The following is a 27,801-nucleotide window of genomic DNA, read 5'->3' on the forward strand; positions in this document are numbered from 1 at the left end:
CTGCCACAACCTGAGGGACAGCCAGTGAAAAGTGCAAAGTAATATCGATAATATTTCCCATCTTGTTTTGTTTTGTCTTTCATTCCATATCATGTGTCTTCTCAGTCATGTTGACACTGGTCTACTACTATTGCTTTAATGTATTGTTGTTCTCATTAATATTGTTGTTGTAGTTGTTGTTAATGATAATCCCATGTCCACTACTGTCACGCCCTGGCCTTAGTTATCTTTGTTTTCTTTATTATTTTGGTTAGGTCAGGGTGTGACATGGGGGATTTATGTGCTTTCGCTAGTCGAGGGGTTTTGTATGTTTATGGGGTGTTTTCTAGTCTAGGTGTTTATGTAAGTCTATGGTTGCCTAGATTGGTTCTCAATTAGAGGCAGGTGTTTATCGTTGACTCTGATTGGGAACCATATTTAGGCAGCCATGTTCTTTGGGTATTTTGTGGGTGATTATTTCCTGTGTCTGTGTTTGTGCCACACGGGACTGTTTCGTTGCCAGTTCACTTTGTTATTTTGTATTTGTGTTCATGTTCAGTTTTCCCTATTAAAACATGGACACCTACCACGCTGCGTATTGGTCCGATCCTTGTTTCACCTCTTCAGAGGAAGAGGAGGAAATCTGCCGTGACAACACCTACTATTATTATTGCTGTTGGTCCCACCCTTTATTTATATATAAATAAATATATTTTATATATAAATCTATATTTTTATTTTTCGATATGTATACATTGACAATGTAAGTAATAATGAACTTGCCATGTCAATAAAGTCAAATTGAATAGAGAGAGCGAGAGAGCAGAATATCCTGTACAGTCATTTTGAGAAAGAGATTGTAGACTATATTCTTCATTTCACTATTTTCCTTTCATTTCACAACTGTGTTGGCAGTGATGTCTTCAACAGGGTGTGGTGAACACATTGTACACACACATCAGTGGGCATGTTAAAGCAGGTACATCCCCTACCAACATCTGGCTATTCACTCAGAGAGTATTATATGGGTTCAGCGTAAACTCGAAACTGTTGAATGGATACTAAATGTCAGCTTTGATAAGATTGTGATGTTGACACACAGGACAATGTTTCCCCAAGGGGACAGAAAGAGAAAGAGCCTGAAAGGACACAAAACTGTAGCCCTTGAGTTATGAGTATCTTTCTAAATAAGACTCCAAAGCAGTGCATGGCTAGAGCAACGATCAACTTAATAAAAACACATTTTCTATTGACTATTTTAAGGGCCTTTTAAGTGACAAATAAAGTAAGGATTTCATCCCCCCTTGTGACGGGGAATAGAAGCTTGTTTTGTGCAACAGGGAGGGACAATTGAATGCAAGCTTCACACCCCAAAAAATGAAGGTAAAAATGTAAATTGTTGAAAACATTTCTAGCCTGTCGATCTATGGGTAACAGGGTTGATGTTTTATGCTCGACCCATTCAGTTTTCCACAACACAAAACCAGAAAATGACCCAAAAGAACCAGCTCAGCTGCTTTTACACTGTGATTTGACTATTAGATGTTCAATGTGTCTTTTGAAACAAATGTTTTAAAAGGTGCAGTTTCACCATATTAAAACAGTTCAGTTCACTTAACAGGGTGGACCTTAAAATCTTGGACCTTAAAAACACGTTCTTCTCCTGTGAGGTGAAAACATGCTCTTCTAATGTGAGGTGAATACATGCTTTTCTCCTGTGAGGTGAATACATGCTCTCCTCCCGTGAGGTGAAAACATGCTCTTCTCCCGTGAGGTGAATACATGCTTTTCTCCCGTGAGGTGAAAACATGCTCTTCTCCTGTGAGGTGAAAACATGCTCTTCTCCCGTGAGGTGAAAACATGCTCTTCTCCCATGAGGTGAATACATGCTCTTCTCCTGTGAGGTGAAAACATGCTCTTCTCCTGTGAGGTGAAAACATGCTCTTCTCCCGTGAGGTGGAAACATGCTCTTCTCCCGTGAGGTGAAAACATGCTCTTCTACCGTGAGGTGAATACATGCTCTTCTCCTGTGAGGTGAAAACATGCTCTTCTCCTGTGAGGTGAAAACATGCTCTTCTAATGTGAGGTAAAAACATGCTCTTCTCCTGTGAGGTGAAAACATGTTCTTCTAATGTGAGGTGAAAACATGCTCTTCTCCTGTGAGGTGAAAACATGCTCTTCTCCTGTGAGGTGAAAACATGCTCTTCTAATGTGAGGTGAAAACATTCTCTTCTAATGTGAGGTGAAAACATGCTCTTCTCCTCACATGAGAAAAGGTGGTGTTAACATAATACATGTGAAAATATGGTTTCAACTTAAGCTCAACTTGCAAAAACAGCCATTTCAACTACACATTTCACATGTTTTTGTTGTTGTAAGGGAGGACGCCATGAGTACTGATTAGATAGAGAGTATTACTCATTAAAAACAGCTAATTGACAATCACTACTGAAGCAGGGGCCCAGAGGGTCATGGGGGCATTGGGTGAGAGGGGCCAGGGGTGGAGGGTAAGGTGTTTTGGGGAGTGTATTTGAGTTCAGTCTAGCTCTGCTCTCATCTCTGGGTCAAAAGCATCGCCTCTCCATCCTTGCCATTATTATGTAAACAATATAATGAGATAGCCCTGCACATACAGGCCCACAGATCAAACATGTTGCCTGCTTCCCAAATCGCACACTATTCCCTATTTAGTGCAGTACTTTTAAAAAGGGCCCATAGGGCTCAAAAGTATTGCACCATATAGGGAATATGGTGCCATTTGAAATGCACACGTTGTCTGATTTGATCCCTAAACAAGCTTACAGAGGGTCAAGTGTAATTGGTTGTTCTCCAAAACACAGGTTAGGGCTGTGATACTGTGAATGTTGCTGAGGCCTAGATAAGGGAGCTGTTTAACTGACAGCATCACAATAATACACTTCAGCTATTTGGTCAGGTGGCAGTTGTGCAACGGTTGAGTTTTTATCAGCCTAACATTGCCACATACACATGCACGCGTTTCAAATGCACGTACGTAGAACACATACTCGCGCACGCACACACACACAAGCACACTCTTCTCTCTTGAAGGGTCATTATCTGTTTTATGATGGTGCCTACAGGGTTTTACTGAAAGACAGCAAACAGTCCCAACTCTCTGTGAAGCCCATAAACCATCCACAGGACATCCTTTGTGAGCCTCGCAGGTTTATAAACTGTTTCTGTTTGTTAAGAGGGCAGGGGGCCTCATCAGCAACATACAGTCATTCGTAAAGTATTCATGCCCCTTGACTTTTCCCACATTTTGTTATGTTACAGCCTTATTCTAACATGGATTCAATTGTTTATTTCCCCCTCAGACAATATCCCATAACAACAAAGAACAAAAACAGGTTTAATTCAAATGTATATAAAAAAAACCTGTAATATCACAATTCCATAAGTATTCAGACCCTTTACTCAGTACTTTGCTGAAGCACCTTTGGAAGTATTTACAGCCTCAAGTCTTCTTGACGCTATAAGCTTAGCACACCTGTATTTGGGGAGTTTATCCCATTCTTCTCTGCAGATCCTCTCAAGCTCTGTCAGGTCGGATGGCGAGCATCGCTGCACAGCTATTTTCAGGTCTCTCCAGAGATGTTCGATTGGCCACCGGCCCAAACTGCCAGGACACCAACCCTCCAAGATCCCCCCCCCACACACAAAAATCAAATAAAAAAAGACTCCTCTCCCTTCATACCCCATCCCCAACCCACTATCCCCCAATGCACCAATAACCAACACAATTATCAAAAGAGAAAAAGGAAGGAGAACAAAAAAAAAAGACATCAAGGAATCAATCAACTGTATACATTTGACTGCATGTGAGGCACTATTTGCATGTGTGTCCGTGTGTGTGTTTGAATAAGAGCGTATGTATAGTGGGGCAAAAAAGTATTTAGTCAGCCACCAATTGTGCAAGTTCTCCCACTTAAACGGAGAGGCCTGTAATTTTCATCATAGGTACACTTCAACTATGACAGACAAAATTAGAAAAAAAATCCAGAATATTACATTGTAGGATTTTTTATGAATGTATTTGCAAATTATGGTGGAAAATAAGTATTTGGTGACCTACAAACAAGCAAGATTTCTGGCTCTCACAGACCTGTAACTTCTTCTTTAAGAGGCTCATCTGTCCTCCACTGTAACAGCGTTGCCCCTCATTGTCATTCAAACTTACTTTTTATTTGGTTTATTTCGACTTTATTTTTGACTTTATTCTTTGACCTTCTGGCCACTCTTACCATAAAGGCCTGATTGGTGGAGTATTGCAGAGATGGTTGCCCTTCTGGAAGGTTCTTCCATCTCCACAGAGGAACTCTGGAGCTCTGTCAGAGTGATCATCGGGTTCTTGGTCACTTCCCAGACCAAAGCCCTTCTCCCCCCATTGCTCAGCTCTAGGAAAGGTTTTAGTGGTTCCACTTCTTCAACTGAAGAATGATGGAGGCCACTGTGTTCTTGGGGACCTTCGAGGACAATTCCTTTGACCTCATGGCTTTGTTTTTGCTCTGACATGCACTGCCAACTGTGGGACCTTATATAGACAGGTGTGTGCCTTTCCAAATCATGTCCAATCAATTGGTGTTGTTTTTTTAGACATTTGCAAAAATGTCAATATGGGGCATTGTGTGTAAATGGATGAGGAACATGTTTCATTTCCTCCATTTTAGAATAAGGCTGTAACGTATTACAATGTAGAGAAAGGAAAGGGGTCTGAATACTTCCCAATGCGCTGTTCGTACTGTAGGCTACTCGGCTCAGACACACCAATACCATTTGCTTGCTAAGAGTACTTACACCTCTGAACATGATTTGCAAACTGAGAGCGCACTGGTTTTACATGTAGAATCGGGTGAAAAATGGGTCTTTCCATTTGATTTCAATCCATTTTTGACCTCACCCCTATTGATTTGAACATCACTTTTTATACATATTTGCCCATACTAAAAGTGGTCAGGAAGTAACTTTTTGGACTTGAATGCCAAAACGTTTAGGAGTTAGAGGTCCTCAAAGTTGACCCATTTTGTATTTCCATATCTAACAGGGTTGTCAAACTATTTTATATATATATATTTTTTAAATGCCCGAGTCGGATTCGAATCAAGCCCGCTGCCCTTTGACTCATGGAGGAACGTCTACTTTCGATGCATTCATTCCACCTGGTTGAAACAGAAACAGCTCAAAGGTTAACAGTTTTATTCCGAGTGCTTAAGGTTAGGGCTATGGTTTGGGGAAGGCTTAAAACGAAACAATAAAAAAACGATGTGTCTGAGTATCATCAGTATTCATAGCATTCTTAGTGCTTGCTAGAGCATTGGGAACTTCCTGAGCTCAGTGGTCGAGGCAGCGCGCTCCGCCTCTCATCCTCATGAGTGCTGGGAGATCTAGTGACCAGCCCGAGCCTAAATTAGACCCACAAGTTAATTACATTTATTTAAAATGTTTTCAAGACGTAAAAAGAATAGTCTAATAATTTACACGTCAAAGAAAAGGGTCAGCTCAACAAGATTTGTATAGGCTCAAATGCATAAACATCTTGACAGCTTTACAAAATCAAATATTAACACAACACAATACAGGCTTACAATCCACACCAAAGACCAGAACTATATCGACAAATCACCCATAGCCCAACTATAAAACGTGGGTCAGCATCCACACTGGAGGAAGGTTTATCATTCTACAGTAGGCCTACATCTGTCAATCAACTGATGGCCCAAATCTGCTCATCAACTCAGCCACGGAAACACATTATTATGGGTTACACCTTTCATTTGTGTGACAATGGACATGCTAACGGGTAACCTACAGAATGTTCCCTATTTGAATAGAATAGAATCCAATAACAATATAATATAATATTGCAACCATCGATGGCACTAGATTATCATCAGCTGATCTCCCCTGAAACAGACAACGTGTGCATCTCAAATGGGCTGCAATCTGAGGCTGGTAACTCTAATGAATTTATCCTCTGCAGCAGAGGTAACGCTGGGTATTCCTTTCCTGTGGCGGTCCTCATGAGAGCCAGTTTCATCATAGCGCTTGATGGTTTTTGCGACTGTACTTGAAGAAACTTTCTTTCAATATTCCTGATTGTCTGACCTTCATGTCTTAAAATAATGATGGACTGTCGTTTCTCTGTGCTTATTTGAGCTGTTCTTGCCATAATATGGACTTGGTCTTTTACCAAATAGGGCTGCCTTCTGTATACCGCCGCTACCAATCAACACAACTGATTGGCTCAAAGGCAGTTAGAAGGAAAGGAAGTCCACAAATTAACTTGAAACAAGGCACTCCTGTTAATTGAAATGCATTCCAGGTGACTACCTCACGAAGCTGGTTGAGAGAATGCCAAGAGTGTGCAAAGGGTGGCTACTTTGAAGAATCTCAAATATAAAATATAGTTTGATTTGTTTAACTGTTTTTTGGTTACAACATGATTCCATATGTGTTCTTTCATAGTTTTGATGTGTTCACTATTATTCCACAGTACAATGTTGAAAATAGTACAAATAAAGAAAAACCCTGTAATGATTAGGTGTGTCCAAACTGTTGACTGGTACTGTGTATGATGGTTGTATAGACAGTATGGACAGTATATGAACAGAAAAGGTGTGTACAGCAGTAGTTATATAGGACAGGCCTTGACTAGAATACAGTAGATACTTATGAAGTGGGTAAATGCAGCAGAAAATATCTCAGAGACAAAAGAGACATCTGTACATGGTGAACAGCCAGGTATGTCTCAGTCACACACACACACACACACACACACACACACACACACACACACACACACACACACACACACACACACACACACACACACACACACACACACACACACACACACGCACGCAACGCACGCATGCAACGCACGCACACATACATACATACACACACACAATAGGCCATATTTGAAAAGAAAATATTTACAAAAGAAGAGGCCACATGGCTAAGTATCTAGTATCTAGACTTAATAGTTCCCAAGACGTGTGAGTGACCTGGAGCCGCATGTATCAGGAGACTCAGAGAGGGAGGGCTGATTTAGGATAGACCTGCCATACAGCCCCAGGTCTATCATTGACTGGTTGGATGACTGAGAGTGAAATCAGATTGTAGGCTACTCAGAGCTTGGATACGTTCTATCATGGCATCCAACAGATTCTACTGTATCTTCATTCTGTTCTGTCGCTCATCCTCTGAATGAGTAATCCCTAAAATTGTCAGCCAGAGGTGTCCATTTACAGAAGTGACTACATCGAAACTGCTTCTCTCTCTTCGTTATCCCAGCTCCCTCTCTCTTCGTTATCCCAGCTCCCTCCCTTCTTTTCTCCCTCCTCCCTGCTCCTCCCCTCTTTTCTCTGAATAGGGAGTGAAAAGCAGGAGGAACAGGTTTTGGCCCAGTCAACCACAACTGTGTTTTCTCCCGCCCTCCATTCCTCTCTGTTTCTCTGGGCTGGGGGAAACCTGCTATGGCTTGTACGGGCATGCATTAGCACAATAAGAAAACATCTGTTAAGAAAGTTTAGAACACCTCCGCTCTCTCTCTCTCTCGCTCTCTTTCTCCCATCTGTCTCTCTTCTTTCCTCCGTCCGTAGTGCCTCCATGTTTTTGCTTTGGTCTCAAGCCTTTAACATAGAGTCTCATGATGCCCTCCTTATTCAGTACTGTACATGTGCGTATGTCTGTCTGTGTTTCTATTAGTGTAAGTGTAGAGAGGAAGTTACTCTTTCTTACCGGTGTGTGTCCTTTGGTGTGCTTTCAAGTGAGAGCTCTTTGTGTAAACCTTGGTGCAGCCTACAAAGGGAAAAGCGATGTTAGTATCATTGCACTGACCATGGAGCAGTATTCAACATTGACCTCTACGGTATTTCATTTCACCATGTCTCTGTAAGCAAACTAACAGAATCATGAACCTCATCTCCTGTATCTGTGACCATACACGGTTTAGTCTTTAGCATATTAGCCTTTTACAAAGTATCTCTTTCAATGATCAAAAGGGCACTTTGGGAGCATTTATTCATTCATTCATTATTCCAGTATCCCCCTTTCCTTTCCATCCATGCAGTATCAGGGGGCTCACCTGGGAAGTCACAGAAGTGGATCCGTCTCTTCTCCAGCTCTGGGTTGTTCCGTCGGTTGTACCTGGGTCCCGTCAGCACCCCCTGTCCATGGGCCATGAGCATGGAGTGGTGGGACATCTGGGTGACCTTCAATCCAAGCCTCGTGGAGGCCTGGTAGGGGGGAGGAGGGGTGAGCAGCTCTGCCTGGTTCTCAGGACTACCCGGCTGGGAGTTGGGGGGTGAGGGAGGTAGGCTGTGGGGCTGGGACTGGGGCGATGCGGTGGTGTGGTGGTGGTAGAAATGCTCCGGCATCGCAAACGACGAGTCACCACCGCCGTGACCCACCGTCGACAAGGAGACGCTGTTCAGGTTTATCATGGTTCTACCGTTGCTGGCTCCGCCGGTCCCTGGTTGGCTGCTGTGGGAGAGGGTCATTGTGAGATCAGCTCCACTGACAGGAACAGGCATCTGGTAGACCTGTGGTTTCTGGGGGCCAATGTACAGCTCTGTGTGTGTGTCTGAAACTGGGTGGCCACCGGCAGCCATGTCGGGTTTGATAAACATGGTGTTGACGGTCTGGGGCATGCTGAAGACAGACGTGAAGTCAGGCAAGGTCTGGATGGTCTGTATCGAGCAGGGCACTGGCACATCCACACCCGGCTCTGTCTTGATGTGTTGGAGTAGGTGATTTTGGTGGGACTGGTGGTGCTGCTGGTTAGGCTTGTTGGGCCGGTACAGGCCAGTGCGGAGGTGGGTGGTGTTGGGGAGGATGAGGTTGATGTTGACGCTGTATGGGGCCGTGTTGGGCTTCTCCTCTGAGAAGTACTCGTCCACCAACGAGGCGCTCTCTCTGCGGTTCTTCTTGTCTGTGGGGGCCATGGAGGGAGGGATGAGGGGGCTGCCTGGGGTCTGGGAGAGGTATTTTTCCATCTCCAACCGGATCTAGAGAGATAGAAGGAAAGAGAGAGTGAGTCGTGTTTCAATACAGAGCCAAAGTTGAAAAGGTAGGCACTCGTGCATCTAGGATGAGTTTCTTGTTGGGGTACCCTCTCAGCTAAACCCGTAGTTGCTCTTTATTGATTCTGTCACTATGTGGGATTGTGTTGGTATAAAGGTGGAAGTGACATGGCACAGAGGGGGATGGAGGGGGTATCTGTCTCTAATGTCTCGGTCTGTCTGGGTGTGTGTCAGTTAGAGAGAGACGCCAGGAGAACTGGTGGTACCAGGACTCTCTTCCTCCCAGCATCCAACCTCTCTCCCTTCCTTCCTCCCCCTTCCATTCCTCACATTCCAACCTACCAATGGAGCTCACCACCGTGGAAGAATCAGAGGAAGGGGGAACGATGGAGTGAAAGATACATGGAAAGACTGCCTTAAATGTGTGCTGCCACAAGGTAACTTAAAACCACCAGAAACTACAAGAGAGTGACTGTTGAGGCCCGGCCCTGTCTGTTTTTTATGTTTTTCTATTTCATTTGTCATCTCTCTACCCCCCCCCCCCTTCCTATGAAATCTGAAATGATCTATCCATGGCTTACTTAGCCCTCTGCCAGCCCTACAGGACATGTCTGTGCAGGGTGCAGTGCTAGCTAAGTAAACAGACAAAACAAAGGTGAGAGCATGAGAAAGAAGGAGCGAACACAAACACTACACTGCCTCCGCTGGCAATTATAAATAGAACAGAGATAACTCATTTGATTCTACCAGAGATGTCATGGGACAGCTAGATCATTTCAGATTACAGAGGGAGAGGGAGCGAGAGAAGAAAGAGATGATAGATGAAAGAGAAAAACCTGAAAGTTCTCCAAACCAAACCATCAGCCCATTGTAACTACAGATGATTGACTAGCTTTTCATTTAGATACCATGTTGTACCTAAGGGCTTGTTAAAATGAATCCCAAGAAGCAAAAAGAGGACTTATTAACATAGTACTATTTTACTAGGACAGTTACAAAATGAATGCCAGCTAAATAAAGAACTGTAGCCTAAATCAAATGTGCTGCAACTCAAACACACCACTGTTGGTTCTATGAGTTACTGAGGCCAAACACTGGAGCACAAAGAGCCAATCCAAGGCAAAGCCCAGCCAATTGGTTGTGTACAAATGATTCAATGAGCTGTTGATATATTGAGGCTCTATCCAGCTGTACATAATGGCTAACTCAACAGCAGGTACAATGAAGGGGAGAGGACATTTCATCAGGCCTATTATACCTCCACAGCTATTTGAAGTGCCAGCTATGTCAACACTGGCTGCATTATATATTTCCCAATCTCTTCCCTAGCAACCCCAGTGTTGATGTGTTTTTATACACAAACTCTTGAAGGGCTATCGCTTTATGGGCACTTCAACCTGTGTGTGAGTGTGTGTCTGTGTGTGTGTGCCTCCAGAATATAATGGGCCATTTATCACTAGTGAACCCTACCGTCTCTCTCAAGCACCTCTGCCCCACAGCCCCTTCTGACATCAGTGCAATCTGACCAGGGAGAAAAACTGAAATGTAAAACCAAGTATTTAACTGGAAAATGGCTTCTTTCTATTTGTATTGAGAGCTCCTCCTGTTTGAAGCTGCTCCTTTTCAGGACAGGGCACAAACGGGTCTTGTGTTATTCGGGTGCTGGCAGGCAGGCTAACCCAGCGCCCTTGGCAGTGTCCCCCCTCTGGCCTGAGCACAGGGCGTTGGTGGCACCTTAAATTGGGAGGACGGGCTCGTGGTATTGACTGGAGCGGAATCAGTGGAACGATATTAAATACATTAAACACAGGACTCTCTTCCTCTTCCTCCTGTTTGATGCCATTCCATTTGCTCTGTTCCAGCCATTATTATGAGCCGTCCTCCCCTCAGCAGCCTCCACTTGGCCTGAGTGCCCTGGATCCTGTTCATTAGGCAACAAATGGAAGAAAACATACTGATATAGGGAGAGACTACAATAAGAAACGTTCATTTTCTACTGCAAAACTTTTTCTGCTGTGTGTTTAAAAACACACAACCCTGGTTCCTCTCCTTCTACCCTTAACCCTCTCGCCACCTCTCCCCCCTCCCCCTCTTCTGTCCATCCCCTTTGTATCAGAAGAAGAATGGAGTACCACTAAACCCTGGCCCAAGACCGAGTCTGTTAATGATTGTAGACCAGACAACTGCTACATGCCAAAGCCCAGATAACAGAGAAGAGGAGGGAAGAGAAGAAAAGAGCCAACTTCTTATCAGCTCTTTTCTGGGTTATGGGGTAGAGTCAGGGTCCACGTCCCGAATGGCACCCTATTCCCTACGTAGTACAGGGCCCATAGGGCTGGTCAAAAGTAGTGCACTATGTAGGGAATACAGCGTGCCATTTGGGATGCACCCAGGGGGGTTTTCACACTTAAGGTCCATGACCATGACTGTGATTTTGAGTTCAGATATTTCGTTTAGATATTAAACTAAAGTCAAAATACCAGCCAAGTCAATACTGTGATGACTAATGTCACATTTCATACCAAGCCACCAAGGTTAACTATCAGTAACTATAGCAACTATGCTGTCCAACAATACGATAATGCAATAAAAATGCCTTTCAGACCATTATTAGCCATGCAAATCTATCTGCAACTAATATCCAAATCAGCATCCAACAACACCACTCAAGAGGTCCTTGTGGCCAATAGACTATCCTCCTCCTTACCTGCTCAGAAGTCAGGGGTTAGGATATCCCACACACAAATTGCTGTCTCCTCAATAATGATCAATAATGATCAATAATGATCCTTTATTAAAGGGAAATACCTGAAATGTGTCAGAGAGGTGCAGAGGGCTGCCTTAATCAACATCCACAGTGCCTGGGGAACAGTGGGTTAGGAAACGGTGTGTATGTTTCCTGGGATCATCTCCATAAACGATCACTGATAGCCGAGGGAGGGAGAAGGAGCGAGAGGGAGGGAGAGAGAGAGAGAGAGAGAGAGAGAGAGAGAGAGAGAGAGAGAGAGAGAGAGAGAGAGAGAGAGAGAGAGAGAGAGAGAGAGAGAGAGAGAGAGAGAGAGAGAGAGAGAGAGAGAGAGAGAGAGAGAGAGAGAGAGAGAGAGAGAGAGAGAGAGAGAGAGAGAAACCTTTGATACCGAAATTATGTTTTATGGCTACTGGCATGATGATAAGACGTGTTGTTTTGGCTTTTTTAGGACCGTCACTTTGAGGACAGTCAGTCATCTTGGTTTGTGAAAAAAAATGTAGTGTCATATGAGTATTGTTGAGGTTTCCCGAACTTAGTCCTGGCACATGTTTTGTGTTTTCCCTTGGGCACAAATACAAAATGTGTACCCAGTGGGTACCCCAGGATCGAGTTTGGGAAACCCAGACTTAGACTGCTGACCAGTAGTGTAAAGTACTTAAGTAAAAATACTTTAAAGTACTACTTTTATGGGGTATCTGTACTTCATTTTACTATTTTTGAGCACTTTTACTTCACTACATTTCTAAAGAAAATAATATACTTTTTACATTTTTCCTGACATCAAAAGTACTCATTACATTTGAATGCTTAGCAGGACCAGAAAATTGTCTAATTTAAGCACTTATCAAGAGAACATCCCTGGTTATCCCTACTGCCTCTGATCTGGCAGACTCACTAAACATAAAACGCTTAATTTTGAAATTATGTTGGAGTGTCCCCCTGGCTATCCGTAACAAAACGATATGGTTTACTTAATATAAGCAATTTGAAATGACTTATACTTTTGACTTTTGATACTTTAAGTATATTTTTTACAATTGCATTTACTTTTGATACTGAACTATGCATAAAACCAAAAATGTTTATAGACTTTTACTCTAGTAATATTTCTATTAAGGTATCTTTACTTTTACTCAAGTATATCAATTGGGTCGTTTTTCAACCACTGCTGTTGACTGGTGGTGACATAGAGTCTGGTCAAAGAAAGTCAAAGCGCTGTGACTTGTTTAGACTGGCCATGGACTATGAGTATTGAGACATATAGGAAACCACTGTGACTGGTAATGACCATGTGTAGTCTGGCCACAGAGTTTGACTGGCAGTGTAGCATAGTCTGGCCATTTACAGTCCGTTTATTGACGGGGGATATCAACACAAAAAACCCATACAGAGAGACGAGAGATGAGTCAATACACAAGTGAGTGCTTATGCCTGTCTACACTGTAAACCTTCATGGAGCCATGAAGGATTCAGTTGGTTTTGGAGAAGGATGCCACTGCAGGCTAGAAACACGCAGCATTAAAATCAATCAGTTAACCAAACTACATTTTACGCAAAGAGAATAGCAAGGAGAAAAACAAATCTATAACACAGCAAACAACAGAACACCGGGGAAGCAAAAAGCTTTCAATGAGCATTCAGCGTGGTCATGGTAAAGTCGATGCCCTGCAGTTGGTAGGTAGGTACTGTAAGTCTATCATGTCGAGTATCAAGCATCTAGTGTACTTACTACAGAGAGATGATCTGTGTCCCACCATGATGATAAGGCACTGGAGCGTACCATTGAATGGCTGTTCGTGGGGAAACACCCCCAGCATCACCCCTGTTGGTGCAACTCCCTGGTGCTTTGTTTACCCACAATACAACTCACCTCTCATCTCAATGAGACAGCACAAATCTCCTGCTCAAAATAAAATGTCCACTTCTCAAGATTCTGACTGATCTAGTCTAAAAGTATGAGATAAAAACACATGCTGGATAGAATATATACAACACACAGATAAACATAAATGCATCTATGAATGAAACAGATTCATTTAAAAAGTAATACACCGTTCCCTCCAAACACCTTTGGTTTCCTTTCCTAGCTAGTGTAGTTATATGGATGTGTGCCAGAGGTGACTGTTGGAGAATGGGGCAGACCTGTAGACCCGATGCAAATGGGCTGTATTGCATTTGCAGTCAAATGGCTAGTCAAACTAAACGCCACTGACTATTTGAAAAATGTCTATAAATTCTGCCTCTAAAGTGACCTGTTTAAGTCTGACTGTGGCCTAAAACAACCTCGGGAATGAAGAAAGATAGGTCTAAATTCTGCCTCTAAAGTTACCTGTTTAAGTCTGACTGTGGCCTAAAACAACCTCTGGGAATGAAGAAAGATAGGTCTAAATTCTGCCTCTAAAGTTACCTGTTTAAGTCTGACTGTGGCCTAAAACAACCTCGGGGAATGAAGAAAGATAGGTCTAAATTCTGCCTCTAAAGTTACCTGTTTAAGTCTGACTGTGGCCTAAAACAACCTCGGGGAATGAAGAAAGATAGGTCTAAATTCTGCCTCAAAAGTTCCTTAATTCCTCTGTAATTACTATGCAGTTACAGGTAACTCCACCGATATATCTACAAATCCCATGTAACTAAATGGTGCCAGTGCAACCATAGATACTGTAACAGCTATAGAATGTAAACATTCTATAGGTCTTTACACAATGAAACTACAGTGCTTCGTTAGATCAGATAAGGTCATTGGAATACCCTTTCACACATTCAACCACAGTGACTGGAGATTCACAACAGTAGCCAACTACCGAGAAACATGGGCTCATCCATCAGCCTTTCTCTCCTGGCCTGCAGTTACTTTGCCTAGCTTGGTATTGTATCACCCACCTCCTGCCCCAAGCAGTATAGAGATAGATTAGGGATAAGCACCCTAGTTTTTTGTTTAGTTTATTTGATCATTTAAAACAAGGTACACATACTAAATGATTAAGAATCATTGAGGATAAACACAAGAAAGTTGACAAGTTATTTCTATTGTAATCCTCTTCCATGATAGCGTTTGGTATATGTGGCAGGACAAACCAAATAGAGCAGGGCCCTGTACAGACAGGTCTAACTGCATACTGCTGTCATGACAGGCATGGCCACACTCTTAAAGATGAAGGTGCTAGTTGGAACCAAATAAGGTTATTGAGAGCGATGCCATAGGGGAACCATTTTAGGGTCTCTGAAGAACCATGAATTGGATGGTTCTTTGAGGAACCATACAAATATCCCAAACCATAAATAATTCAGCCCTCCAGGACCGGATTTTAATAGCCTTGCTTTAGGGTTTTAAGCCTTATTGAAATATTTCCCAGGATGCCTTTCGAGTGAATTTTAGCATTACCAGTACCACCCATGACTGTGTTTGCGAGTGACAGAGGAATGGTTGCTGCATTAATTCATGTTTTAGTCATGTGGCATTCACCAAGTGAAATCCTAAGTGAATATGTTGTCATTAAAATGAAAAAATCTAAAATTCCAGACAGAAATTCCTAGGCCCTCAAAATATGGTTTAATGGCCTAGTTTTACCCTAATACAGTGGCCTGAAACAGGTCACATCAGGCCTGCAAGTCATATTTACAGGTCACATCAGGCCTGCAAGTCATATTATGATGGTTTGCTAAGTGATGTGAAAATCCCATTGGAATCCAGCCAGAGTAGGGATATCCAACATTTAGATATTTATTTAGGACTGCCAGCGTTAGGAAGACTGAGATATGAGACTACCTTAAACATCTAAACTGAAACAACCATTTCAGTAACGGGTACAATGAGTCAACGTAATAGTTTAGAAAAAAGATGTGTTATTTATATGTGAGTAGCATAAGATTAATTAATGAATAAATGTACATGCAAAAATATAGATACAAATCTAACAATTCTAAAAACCATCCTGCAACAGAGCATGTTAGGAAAGACGATAATGATGGCCGTGGTTTTGGTTCAACTCTGGTTATTAACACCAACAGTCGGGTTATTTAACAACAGAAGAGTCTTAATTTAACCTTTTACAGTGTTCATTTAACACTTGAATCAACACTAGAAGTGTTACATGGGAAAATCAATACTAGTTCTACATAGCTACCTCAATTACCTCGCACATTGACTCGGTACTAGTACTCCCTGTATATAGCCGTGCATTTTGAACTCGTTACTGTTGTTCACTGTGTATCCTCATCTCTATTTCTATTTTAATATTTATCTTTAACTCTGCATTGTTGGAAAAGGACCGGTAAGTAAGCATTTCTCTGTTAGTCTACACCTGTTGTTTACGAAGCATGGGACAAATAATCTCTGATTTGATTTTGTTAACGCTGACCTATTTGCTGTGGGCTATGAAAGGGACACATACATTCCAGATCCCTTTAGAGTTCTGAAGAATCATAGATGCCCCTTCAACAACCTCACACTTAACTCAAAGGTTCTTTATCGGCAAGATTTATCCAAGGAACGTTAACAGCTGAGGGAAGAACATTTAAGAATCTTCAGGGAAGGCAACATCATTCGACCGCCTTGAAGCATCAATTCCTATATGACACAAAGACATGTCTCTGAGGCAAAATTGCACCTATATTTAGTTAATATGAACCCAGTGCCCTGTCCTTTAGGGAATGTGGGCATATATTAGAGAAACTAGCCAAATGACAGTGCCCTCTCTTGTTGATACAGTGGTGCCATGTTAATTACTAATAATGAATAGTAACTTAATCAAAAGTTCCATTTCAAAAAGTAAAACTATGCTTCTTGAACTTTTGATTGCAATATTGTCTGAAATGAAACGGGCCATATTCCTATTAAATCTATCATTAGCCTCAATCCAACCATGAAGAAAGACAGTAAATGACAATCATAACTAGGTTAAACACACCAGGGGCTATATATGATAACATAAATCCACATCAATTAATTGCTGTCAATTCTAAAGTGATCTCCATCAACGGTAAGTGGACACCCTCAGATCCCATTCAGCAGTTGAGATTCAGCCAGATGTTGCTGGGGAAACACGACACCAGAAGGGGAACTGAACTACCTGCAGGTGGGGGTCGGGATCGAGGGTACACCTCACACACACCCTCTTAAAATCAGCAAGAAAAACAGCAAGGCAAATTCACAATAAAGAACCCACAATATGATGGGTGAGAATCTACTGAGAACGTGGAGTATGTTGCACTGCATGTGCAAATGCGGACAAATATTAGTAATAATAATATGGACATATGTCAAAGAAAAACGTTGCCAAATGAAGGGTATAATTAATCCGTTTGGTCTTGAACCATAAGAAAATATTTTGTCGATGTGTTAAATTATATTATACAGTTTACTTGCACCTTGATCGATCCTGTTTCTCGCAGAGCTAAGTCAAATTATTCACGTTAAACCCTATTCGGTTCTATTGCACACTTCATTCGTTGTCGATAAAGTGCCAGCTAAATAAATACATATATTTCTAAAATAATCTTCAAACGAATGCAACGCAGGAAAAATATGAATTTATAATGAACAGATTGACAAATCTTTAACAGGAAAAAATCGGAATCAATTTGTAGGCCTATTCAACAACATTCGTGCTTGCGTCGAGTAACAATCGTGCTTGCGTCGAGTAACGCCTGGGTAACAATGCCATAGGCTTTTCCATAGGCTTTTCCATAGGCTAACCTTTTTGGAATATGGACATTCCTGTGTATTGAATAGGCCTACATGTGCTCTTTCTCCCAAGAACAATAAAATACGTTATTCACTGTTATGCATGATACGAATAGGTTTATTGTGATTTTAGATAAGCGAAGGACACCTGAATGGAACGATTCACTTCTACAGTTTTCGCATTGAGACTATTTCTTGAGTGGGAGTGTCCAACTGTTCAACTGACTACAGAATATGAACCAGGAGAAGGGCGAAACACGGTGGAGCCCCTGGCCGCACCTGGGCTACCTCCACTGGGCTAAAATGTCATTCTCACCGCGGGTTTCACTTCCTCGAACACGGACGAGTCCTCTGCGCCGTCGGCTCCAGACATCCGCACAGGCTTCAGCTGCGTGAAAACAGCCCTCTCATCTGTGTGTGGAGGATTCATGGCCAGTCCTATACTAGTTGCCATTGTTATCGCTCCGATAAAACGTATTCAAATAGCGCTTCCTTTATAAATATGACTTATGTAAAGTACATATAGATTTGACAACTGTTGCGTGATAAGCGCGTCGTTGTCGGGTCCAGGTGCGCGCAGTAATTCCAAATCCCTCACTGGCTCACAGGTCATTTTACCTGCGCTCAAGTAAGCCAAGTGGGACCTGGAAGTCATGATTGACAAAAACATTAGCCAATTCAAGCGAGGGAGTGTCCTCTACCCCAATCACCTGTGCCGTAGGTGTTTTTCACGTGGGTGATGAGGAAACTACATAATGGAGAAGGAGAAAGAAAGGGGGATGATGTTGGAAGAACAAGCATGGTTTTTAGTTCATAAACAGCATATAGCCCAGTTATAACATATATATTTCACACACAAGCGCACTCACACAAACGCAGGCACACAAGTTCGTGTCCATGAGGGTTTGTGTGTGTATTTCAGTAGGAAGAGAAAAGCCAGTGAAACCCGAATCATAGTAAATAATGAACTGGTTACCACAACATATTAATGATCGAAAACAGAAAATATGATCTTAAACAAGACTAGAAAATGTCTGCTTCAGGACTCAAATAAATGTAACATAGTTCCTGTGAGAACAGACCCGGTCTTAGAAATGGATAGTGTTAATATTGCGTCATAATAGTGGTAGATTGGCATTCTTGTGCTTTAGAATTAGAACACTATAATCTAGGACGTGATGTAAATACTGGCACGGTTCTGATATAAACATGATACAAGAGGCACACATTTTTTTATTAACAATAACCTTTATTTAACTAGGCAAGTCAGTTAAGAACAAATTCTTATTTACAATGACGGCCTACCAGGAACAGTGGGTTAACTGCCTTGTTCAGGGGCAGAACGACAGATTTTTACCTTGTCAGCTTGGGGATTAGATCCAGCAATCTTTCAGTTAATGTTCCAATGCTCTAACCACTAGGATAGCTGCCGCCCCGAAGTCTAAGCCAAGACTTGGATTAGACTTGGAATAGAACCAGGGATACATATGGTAAGAAGTTATACAGGTATGAGAGTAACTCGGGTAAGAGGCAACTAATAACGGGAATTCAGTTAACTTTGTTTGGCTGTCACTAGGTAAAGGCATCATCCTACTGTACAGGGAAGTCCTCTATCTACTGCATCTCCAGACAGGTGCATGATTTAATATCAAAATAATAGGTCAATAAGGGTCCACCATGTTCTGTCTGTCTGGGAAACCAATGTCTGTCCAGGTAAATTAATTATGCAAATACCAACTAGGCTATATACACAACATAATGGCATGTGTTGTACACTGACTACACACCTCATAAAGTAATGTCTATGCATAATAATGTACGGTCATAGTATGTATTGCAGTTTTATCAAGTTACATCTCAATGGTGAGCATCTTTCTACATCTTGGAGTTAGACAAAGGTGAAACCAGGTCAACCACTTTAATTGTGTGTGTGTGTGCGTGTGTGCATATGTGGATAGTTAGTGGGTGAGCAGATATTGTCATTTTTCATTCATCCATTTGAAAGAAGTGGATGGGGCAGTAGTGTGGGAAAAAGAGAGGAAACCAGACACTGCATTCTATCTCTCTCTCTCTCTCTCTCTCTCTCTCTCTCTCTCTCTCTCTCCATTACAAAAGTGAAATAATCAATAAAAATGAACAGTAAACATTACACTCACAGAAGTTCCATGACAATAAAGACATTTCAAATGTCCTATTTATATTTATACAGTGTTGTAACGATGTGCAAATGGTTAATAAATATGGGTTGTATTTACAATGGTGTTTGTTCTTCACTGGTTTCCCTTTTCTTGTTGCAACAGGTCACAAATCTTGCTGCTGTGATCGCACACTGTGGTATTTCACCCAGTAGATATGGGAGTTTATCAAAATTGGGTTTGTTTTCAAATTCTTTGTGGATCTGTGTAAACTGAGGGAAATATGTGTCTCTAATATGGTCATACATTTGGCATGAGGTTAGGAAGTGCAGCTCAGTTTCCACCTCATTTTGTGGGCAGTGTGCACATAGCCTGACTTCTCTTGACAGCCAGGTCTGCCTACGGCGGCCTTTCTCAATAGCAAGGCTAAGCTCACTGAGTCTGAACATAGTCAAAGCTTTCCTTACGTCTGGGTCAGTCACAGTGGTCAGGTATTCTGCCACTGTGTACTCTCTGTTAAGGATTAAATAGCATTCTAGTTTGCTCTCTTTTTTTGCTAAATATTTCCAATGTGTAAAGTAATTATACTTTAGTTTTTTCATGATTTGTTTGGGTCTGATTGTGTTGCTGTTGCTGTCCTGGGGCTCTGTGGTGTCAGCTTGCAGGACCAGCTTGCTTAGGGGACTCTTCTCCAGGTTAATCTCTCTGTAGTTGATGGCTTTGTTATGGAAGGTTTGGGAATCGCTTTATTTTAGGTGGTTATAGAATTTAAATTCTCTTTTCTGGATTTTGATCATTAGCGGGTATCGGCCTGCTCCATTGTACACAGAGTATGTTTTTGCAAAATTTGGCATGCATAGTCTCAATAGGTGAGCGGACCCCAGACCTCACAACCATAGAGGGCAATTGGTTCTATAACGTAGTCAAGTATTTTTAGCCAGATCCTAATTGGTATGTCAAATGTTCTGTTCCTTTTGATGGTGTAGAAGACCCTTCTTGCCTTGTCTCTCAGATCGTTCCAGTGTTGTGGAAGTTACCTATGGTTCTGAGGTTTCTCTCTACTCTACCTGAACTACAGTTATGACAGGTGAACCCACCCCCTCTGATGTAAGATGAGATAAATCCATAGTCAAGTTCAAGGGAGGGGTTTAGAGACATCTGTTCTAAGGGGGGTGGAGTTCAGTACCCTGGTGCTATTCTGATTCTCTCCATTGGCTCCTTTGTTGGAGGAGCTTTAGTTGATGGAACCATATCTGATGGCTATCTGCACTCATCAGACAGACAGTGAGCAGCCACCAATCTGACCGTTCAGACAAACACCGTCAAAGCTAAGGACCCCTGACCTGGGGCGTCAACACATATGCCTGCCATGCCTGCCATGCTGATGCAAAGGTCAATTAGAGCTCTCCGTCTACCAGTACAGATAAGCATAATTCAATGAAGCACCCCAAATGACCAAAATGAGGGGTGCATCATTGTATTGATGAAAAACTTATTTTTAAACATACAAATCACAACAGGAGTTTTTTGTAGCCCAACAGAAAAAAAATCACCAACTTTAGCATCCATAAAGTGTGCTGTTGAAAAAAATATTATTGTACTTCTCTGTCTCCAATGCAGTGTATAGTTTGAACCAAAACTCAATTGAGTAAAATGAGTGGATAAGAGGAGTGCCTGGTTGTTTGTTTACATGCCTGGTATCAGATTTGCATGGTAGACTGCTTGATTGATGGAGGGTATACCACAGCCCATTATTCTGTGTGTGTGTGTGTTTGTGTGTGAATGAGATCGTGTGGTTACCCGTGCTTACCTGCTCGACTTGAGTTACAGGGATACGCATATGGCTGTACACGTGTGCCACACACACACACACACACACACACCCACCCACACACCTGCATGCTTTACAGTCATAATGTTTAAGGATGATTTATCATCTGTTACTATAGAAGGACTGTATTGCTGCAACCCTTCCTTGACATAAAATGCACACTATTTATCCATGTTCCCGCATGTTAGGATTACCAGTTAAAGCTTTAAATAATGTACACCATTCCTACATTATTGATCACAAGCAGTATATACAATGATTCACCCTCCACAGTATAGGAGAGTTCTTAGGAGGGTGGTGCACAGTACTGAGTTACACGTATGAATAGTGTGTTAATCAGTAAACTGCAGTAAATCATTAGACATCTTGTTGTATTCATTAATATTAGCAAATACATGCAGACATTTACTCAATTCACTACTCATACAGCTACGTAATAATTTGTTATATGCTGTTAATAGGCATACCTTGACTTCTTACCAGTATTGTGAATAAGTACAGTGGGTATGGTCTACAGTGGTACAGAGAGCCTTGGTGTGCATCCAAAATGCCACCCTATTCCCTACACGGTGCACTACTTTTGAGCAGAACCCTATAGGCCCTTGTCAAATGCGGTGCAATATAAAGGGTGCCATTTAGGACACAATCTTGGTTTGGCTGTGGCCTCCTGAGCCTCCTGAGTTGAGCCTGATGTTGACAGAGGGAGGGTGCCCTTGTCCTTCAGCCCTGAATAGTCTCTGATTGTTCTCAGGAATGACTGCAGGGCTGCTAAACTGGGTTTCTTTCAATAAGACAAGAATCTGCATTGATCTGAACAAACTGTCAAGTGCTAGCAGATCATTACTCAACAGGCAAATCAAACCAGAGCTGACCCAGGCCCTGTAAAGCTATTGTACTGTAGAATGAAGTAGGGCTGGTTGACAAAAGACTTTGAGAGTGGTTTTGTGTGTCATTTTTAATATCTTGTGTGGTATGGTCAAACGTGAAGGAGTGCACACACACACACACACACACACACACACACACACACACACACACACACACACACACACACACACACACACACACACACACACACACACACACACACACACACACACACACACACACTTCCTGTCTTCCAAGTAAAAGTTGATGAATCAGATGTGGGTCTTTTTCACTGACTCATTGGGCCCATGGCCAGTACGGAAGCTCATTACGATTATAAAGCCCTGAGAGAGTGAATGAGAGTTGGATGCAGTGCTTGACTTTGGCAGGAGCTCACCAGAGCTGTGTACATTTACCTTTCACATTATAGCAATTTAGACTCATACAGAGCGACATACTGTAGTGAGTGCATACATTTCCGCACTTTTTTCCCATACTGGTCCCCCATGGGAATTGAACCCACAACCCTGGCTTTGCAAGCGCCATGCTCTACCAACCAGTTCCTTGCGCACAAACGTTCTACTGCTTGAGCTCCTGTTACTCTTCTAGAATATTATCTCAAAGGTTTTGAGGAGCTCCTGCACCTAAATATAAACAGTACCTGCACCCAAAATGAGTACCAGAACCTATTTCAGTCCAAGTCGAGCACTGGTTGGATGAGATTGGGAGGTGGTAATGAGCGTGAACAGGCTGGACGGGACAGCTGACTGGGCAGCTCACTTCCTGTCTCCGTTCTGAACGGCACCCTATTAACTCTATTTCATGCTTTACTTTTGACCAGGGCCCATAGGGGCTGAGTTCCAAATTGCACCCTTTCCCTTTATCGTGCACTACTTTGTCAAAAGTAGTACACCAAATAGGCAATAGGGTGTCATTTGGGATGTAGTCCCTGTGTTGCCACTGGCCATGAAGGTTTTGCATATAAAGACCATAAAGACTACAACACACACACACACACACACACACACACACACACACACACACACACACACACACACACACACACACACACACACACACACACACACACACACACACACACACACACACACACACACACACACTACACAAGGATCTTTCTGGAGGTTTTATTGACACGATGGTGACAGGAAGAGGGCTGAGACAGACATTTTATTACAATGCGTATCACTGCGTGTGTGTGTGTGTTACCAAGGCTGTTGGTGGACCTCATCAACTGGCAGACAGATTGCACAACATTGGGTAAACTTACTGGTGGCCATAAAGATACTGTATTTGATAGGTTCCAAGATATTGTTTGTCTACGTTTTTATTTCCCTGGTTGAGACATTCACTGTCTTCTTTGGCAGACAATCCAGAGACATTTGCAATCAGTGATGCCTTGTGCCCTTTGATATGCACCAGATGCATACAGTACATATCTACAGTCAGGTTGACTCCCCATAGTACTGTATGCTATACTTCGTTCCCTCCTTCAGGTAACCCCATTGAAAATGTACAGTTATGAATATAACTACTGTTACCTGAACGAGGGAACGGAGAATAGCATACAGTACTATGGGGAGTCAACAACCAATCCTATTCACCTGACGCAAACGGAAATCACACCCAACAGACCAATGGCTTACGAGCCCGCCCTCGGAAGCTATAATCCTGGAGCTCGCATCCCATTTCCTCAATCCAGTACCACTCTTCAGCAAGCCCAAACCCCTTGATGGCAGGGGGCCAAAATATGTTATACCTCGTTTCCTCCTTCAGGGAACAGTAGTTATATTCATAACTGTACGTTCCCTAACCCCACGGTTCCAAGAACAATACTTACCTTAACTCGTACAAGGAACAGCATGTCCAAAACAGCAGAACACCTGTCGTGATTTGGTAAAGCCCACACACATGCTTTATAGCATCGACCTATGTCAATGAACCACGGCAACCCAAAGGAAACTGTGCAAACCCTGATAATGTGCTCTCGGGGGGCTGCCGGCCATTAGGTCAATCCAAGGCTCAAATCCACAGAGAAACTGTGATAACCCAGACAAAACGCTGCCTAACATCGACCATGGTGGCCCAAGTCTATAGAACCCATGGTTCCAAGAACAACACTTACCTTGCGATCCTGAAAAGTCAGAACTCAATTAATCGCAATTCCAAAACAACAGGGCACCTGATGTGACTTGGTAATGTGCATGCGCGCACCGCTTCATCGACAAACCTCCTCTTCTGTTGGGACAAAAACGCACGATTCAGAACCAAGTCCAGAACGAATCCCAGAAACTGAATGTGCTGAGCCAGAGTCAAACAACGTTTCTGGTGATTTATTATGAACCCCAGTGGTTGAATGGCAGCGTGGAGTGCCACCTGTTCCCTCGACCAGCCAATCGTCCAGATAGACCAATACTCTGATCAACTGGCACCACACCAGTGCCAAAGCCACTTCCACCACCATAGAAAAGGTGCGGCAATAGGGATAGGGGAGGAAGTATAGGACATGTACATATGCATGCTTCAGATCTATGGACGTGAACCAATCGCTGGGATGCACAGATTGCAAATGCTGGCAAAGGGTGAGCATTTTGAACTTGCAACCTTGAGGTGCTTGTTTAAAACATGCAAGTTCAGTATGGGACGCAACGTTCCATTGCTCTTGGGAACTAAGAAGTACCGGCTGTACCAACTGCTCTATACTTCTGGCACGAGGACCATCTGAATAGCCTGCTTTTGTAGGAGAGAGGAAAACTCCTCTTTCAAGACAGGCGCAAGGACCGTGGGGAACAATGACATAATGATGCAATGAAAAGGAGCAGAACACACAGTGAACTGCAGACCGTTCACCCTGTTCACCCTGTTCACCATCCTCACCCCCCAAGGTGAAACTGTGCATGCCAGCCACTGGACAGAGCATGCTGCCAGTCTCTCATACATGATCTCCTGAAGGAGTGCCACCCTGGCGACTGACACAGTCTTGGCAACTGTGTGTCTGAACGGGGGGAAGAAAGTGTGTGTTCTGATATCCAAGAGTCAATCAGTGACTCTGAACACTGCTGACACCCCTCCCCTATCAATTCCGACCACCAATCTTCCAAAAGTCAGCCTGTCTCCCAATGGAAGTTGAGCCCAGCCGGAGAAAATGGCCACACGAACTGGTCTGAACCAAGGCCTCCTGAGCGTGTTTCCACCCCAGGCAAACAGGACAGCACAAGTAAGTATCTTTAATTTTCATTGTGAAACCACATGCCATATGGCACAGTCTTATGTTCAAACTCGGCTGGTTAGCTTTTTTGGACTTACTCTTACCACTGGTCATCTTAATCAAGCAAGGAAGCGCTGGCTACACAAGCAGAGCAGAAAGTAGTGGTTTTTAGAAAACACAAAAACCGATCCCAAGACCCAAAACTTGGAACATTTAAGGGGACGAGTACTTTCTCCCCACTAACAAGACACCTAAGTTGGAGCTGAATCTCGTAGCCTTCGTGTACTTAAAAAGTTTGTAAATTGAGTGACGCGTTCTCCCTTCAGGCGAGCTGAAGAGCAAAGAAATGTATGTGAGCCCCGCTATTATAACCAGGAACGTGGGGCTTCGAAGGGCGGGCTCGTTATCCATTGGCCCGTTGGGTGTGATTTCAGTTTACTTCAGGTGAATAGGATTGGTTGTTGACTCCCCATCGTATGCTATACCGAGTGACCTACTGAAAGGGAACCTGTGATTTGAATTGAAGAGGGTAGACCGTAAGTGCAGACTAAGGATATCAAGAATCTGGAAAGATTCTGTATGGAGGAATGGTCTAAGATCCCTCCTAATGTTCTCCAATCTCAGAAAATTAGCGCCGTTATCCTCACAAAATTAGGTATGGAAAGGTATTGAAAACCGGTGTGCCAAAATTTTTACTCTTATCTTTTAGAGATTTGTTTTTTCTAACTTTTCTAACGTTTTTTTAGCATACAAAGTAGTTGTGTTTGTATTTTTTATTTTACAAACTCTTTTTTTTGTTCATCTTCATCAAGGGTGCCAATAATTTTGGACCTGACTGTATTTCTATGGCTCTGGTAAGCACTGCAGAGTGCCTTGAGTCAAGCGAGAGAGAAGTATGCTCTTGATTAGAGACTAGTATGTAGTTGATTTGGAAAATGTTCATTAGTTTTTATGAAATTACTACAGAACAAACCCCAAAAACCGAGATCACAGTTTGGTGTTTACTTTTCGTAACCCATCATAACTATCAAGCTGAAGAAATGAACATCTCAGATCTGGAAAACTATCTCTCAGATGACATAACAACTACTTATCGTTAAATTGCACTTACACTCTGCTCCCTTTTCTACAGCTCCACCGGAAGTGACTCCCTTCTACCCCTTCTCAGTCACAGAATAGAGAACCAAAACATAAACTCAGCAAAAAAAGAAAGGCCTCTCACTGTCAACTGCGTTTATTTTCAGCAAAGTTAACATGTGTAAATATTTGTATGAACATAACAAGATTCAACAACTGAGACATAAACTGAACAAGTTCCATAGACATGTGACTAACAGATATTGAATAATGTGTCCCTGAATAAAGGGGTAACAGTCCATATCTGGTGTGGCCACCAGCTGCGTTAAGTACTGCACTGCATCTCCTCCTCATGGACTGCACCAGATTTGTCCACTCTTGACCACCTGCAAGTTCCCGGACATTTCTGGGGGGAATGGCCCTAGCCCTCACCCTCCGATCCAACAGGCCCCAGACATGCTCAATGGGTGTGAGATCCGGGCTTTTTGCTGGCCATGGCAGAACACTGACATTCCTGTCTTGCAGGAAATCACTCACAGAACAAGCAGTATGGCTGGTGGCATTGAAATACTGGAGGGTTATGTCAGGATGAGCCTGCAGGAAGGGTACCAGATTAGGGAGGAGGATGTATTCCCTGTAACACACAGCGTTGAGATTGCCTGCAATGACAACAAGCTCAGTCTGATGATGCTGTGACACACCGCCACAGACCATTACGGACCCTCCACCTCCAAATTGATGCCGCTCAAGAGTACAGGCCTCGGTGTAGCGCTCATTCCTTCGACAATACACGCAAATCCTACTGTCACCCCTGGTGAGACAAAACCCGCGACTCGTCAGTGAAGAGCACTTTTTGCCAGTCCTGTCTGGTCCAGCGACGGTGGGTTTGTGCCCATAGGCGATGTTGTTGCCTGTGATGTCCGGTGAGGACCTGCCTTACAACAGGCCTACAAGCCCTAGGTCCAGCCTCTCTTAGCCTATTGCGGACAGTCTGAGCACTGATGGAGGGATTGTGCGTTCGTGGGGTAACTTGGGCAGTTGTTGTTGCCATCCTGTACCTGTCCTGCAGGTGTAATGCTCTGATGTACCGATCCTGCGCAGGTGTTGTTACGCGTGGTCTGCCACTGCGAGGACGATCAGCTGTCCATCCTGTTTCCCTGTAGCACTGTCTTAGGTGTCTCACAGTGCGAACATTTCAATTTAT

At 42.9% G+C, this 27,801-nt stretch overlaps 1 protein-coding gene across 2 annotated transcripts in view; it reads right to left on the reverse strand.

The window, feature by feature from the left end:
* klf5l (Kruppel like factor 5 like) overlaps positions 1–18,080 on the reverse strand; it is a 26,372-nt gene extending 8,292 nt beyond the window's left edge. The window contains exons 1-3 of one of the 2 annotated variants that reach the window (XM_064938179.1): positions 17,775–18,080; positions 8,090–9,011; positions 7,744–7,803 (exon numbers count right to left, since the gene is read on the reverse strand). In XM_064938179.1, coding sequence (XP_064794251.1) covers positions 7,744–7,803; positions 8,090–9,011; positions 17,775–17,912 — 1,120 coding nt within the window. In that variant the 5' untranslated portion in view covers positions 17,913–18,080. Of the gene's footprint in view, positions 1–7,743; positions 7,804–8,089; positions 9,012–11,834; positions 11,917–17,774 lie in introns of those variants that run through there. The other variant, XM_064938180.1, reaches the window with a different exon arrangement.
* Between the last annotated feature and the right edge of the window lie 9,721 nt (positions 18,081–27,801).

This window comes from Oncorhynchus masou, chromosome 26 (assembly GCF_036934945.1).
Source record: "Oncorhynchus masou masou isolate Uvic2021 chromosome 26, UVic_Omas_1.1, whole genome shotgun sequence".
Taxonomy (NCBI): domain Eukaryota; kingdom Metazoa; phylum Chordata; class Actinopteri; order Salmoniformes; family Salmonidae; genus Oncorhynchus; species Oncorhynchus masou.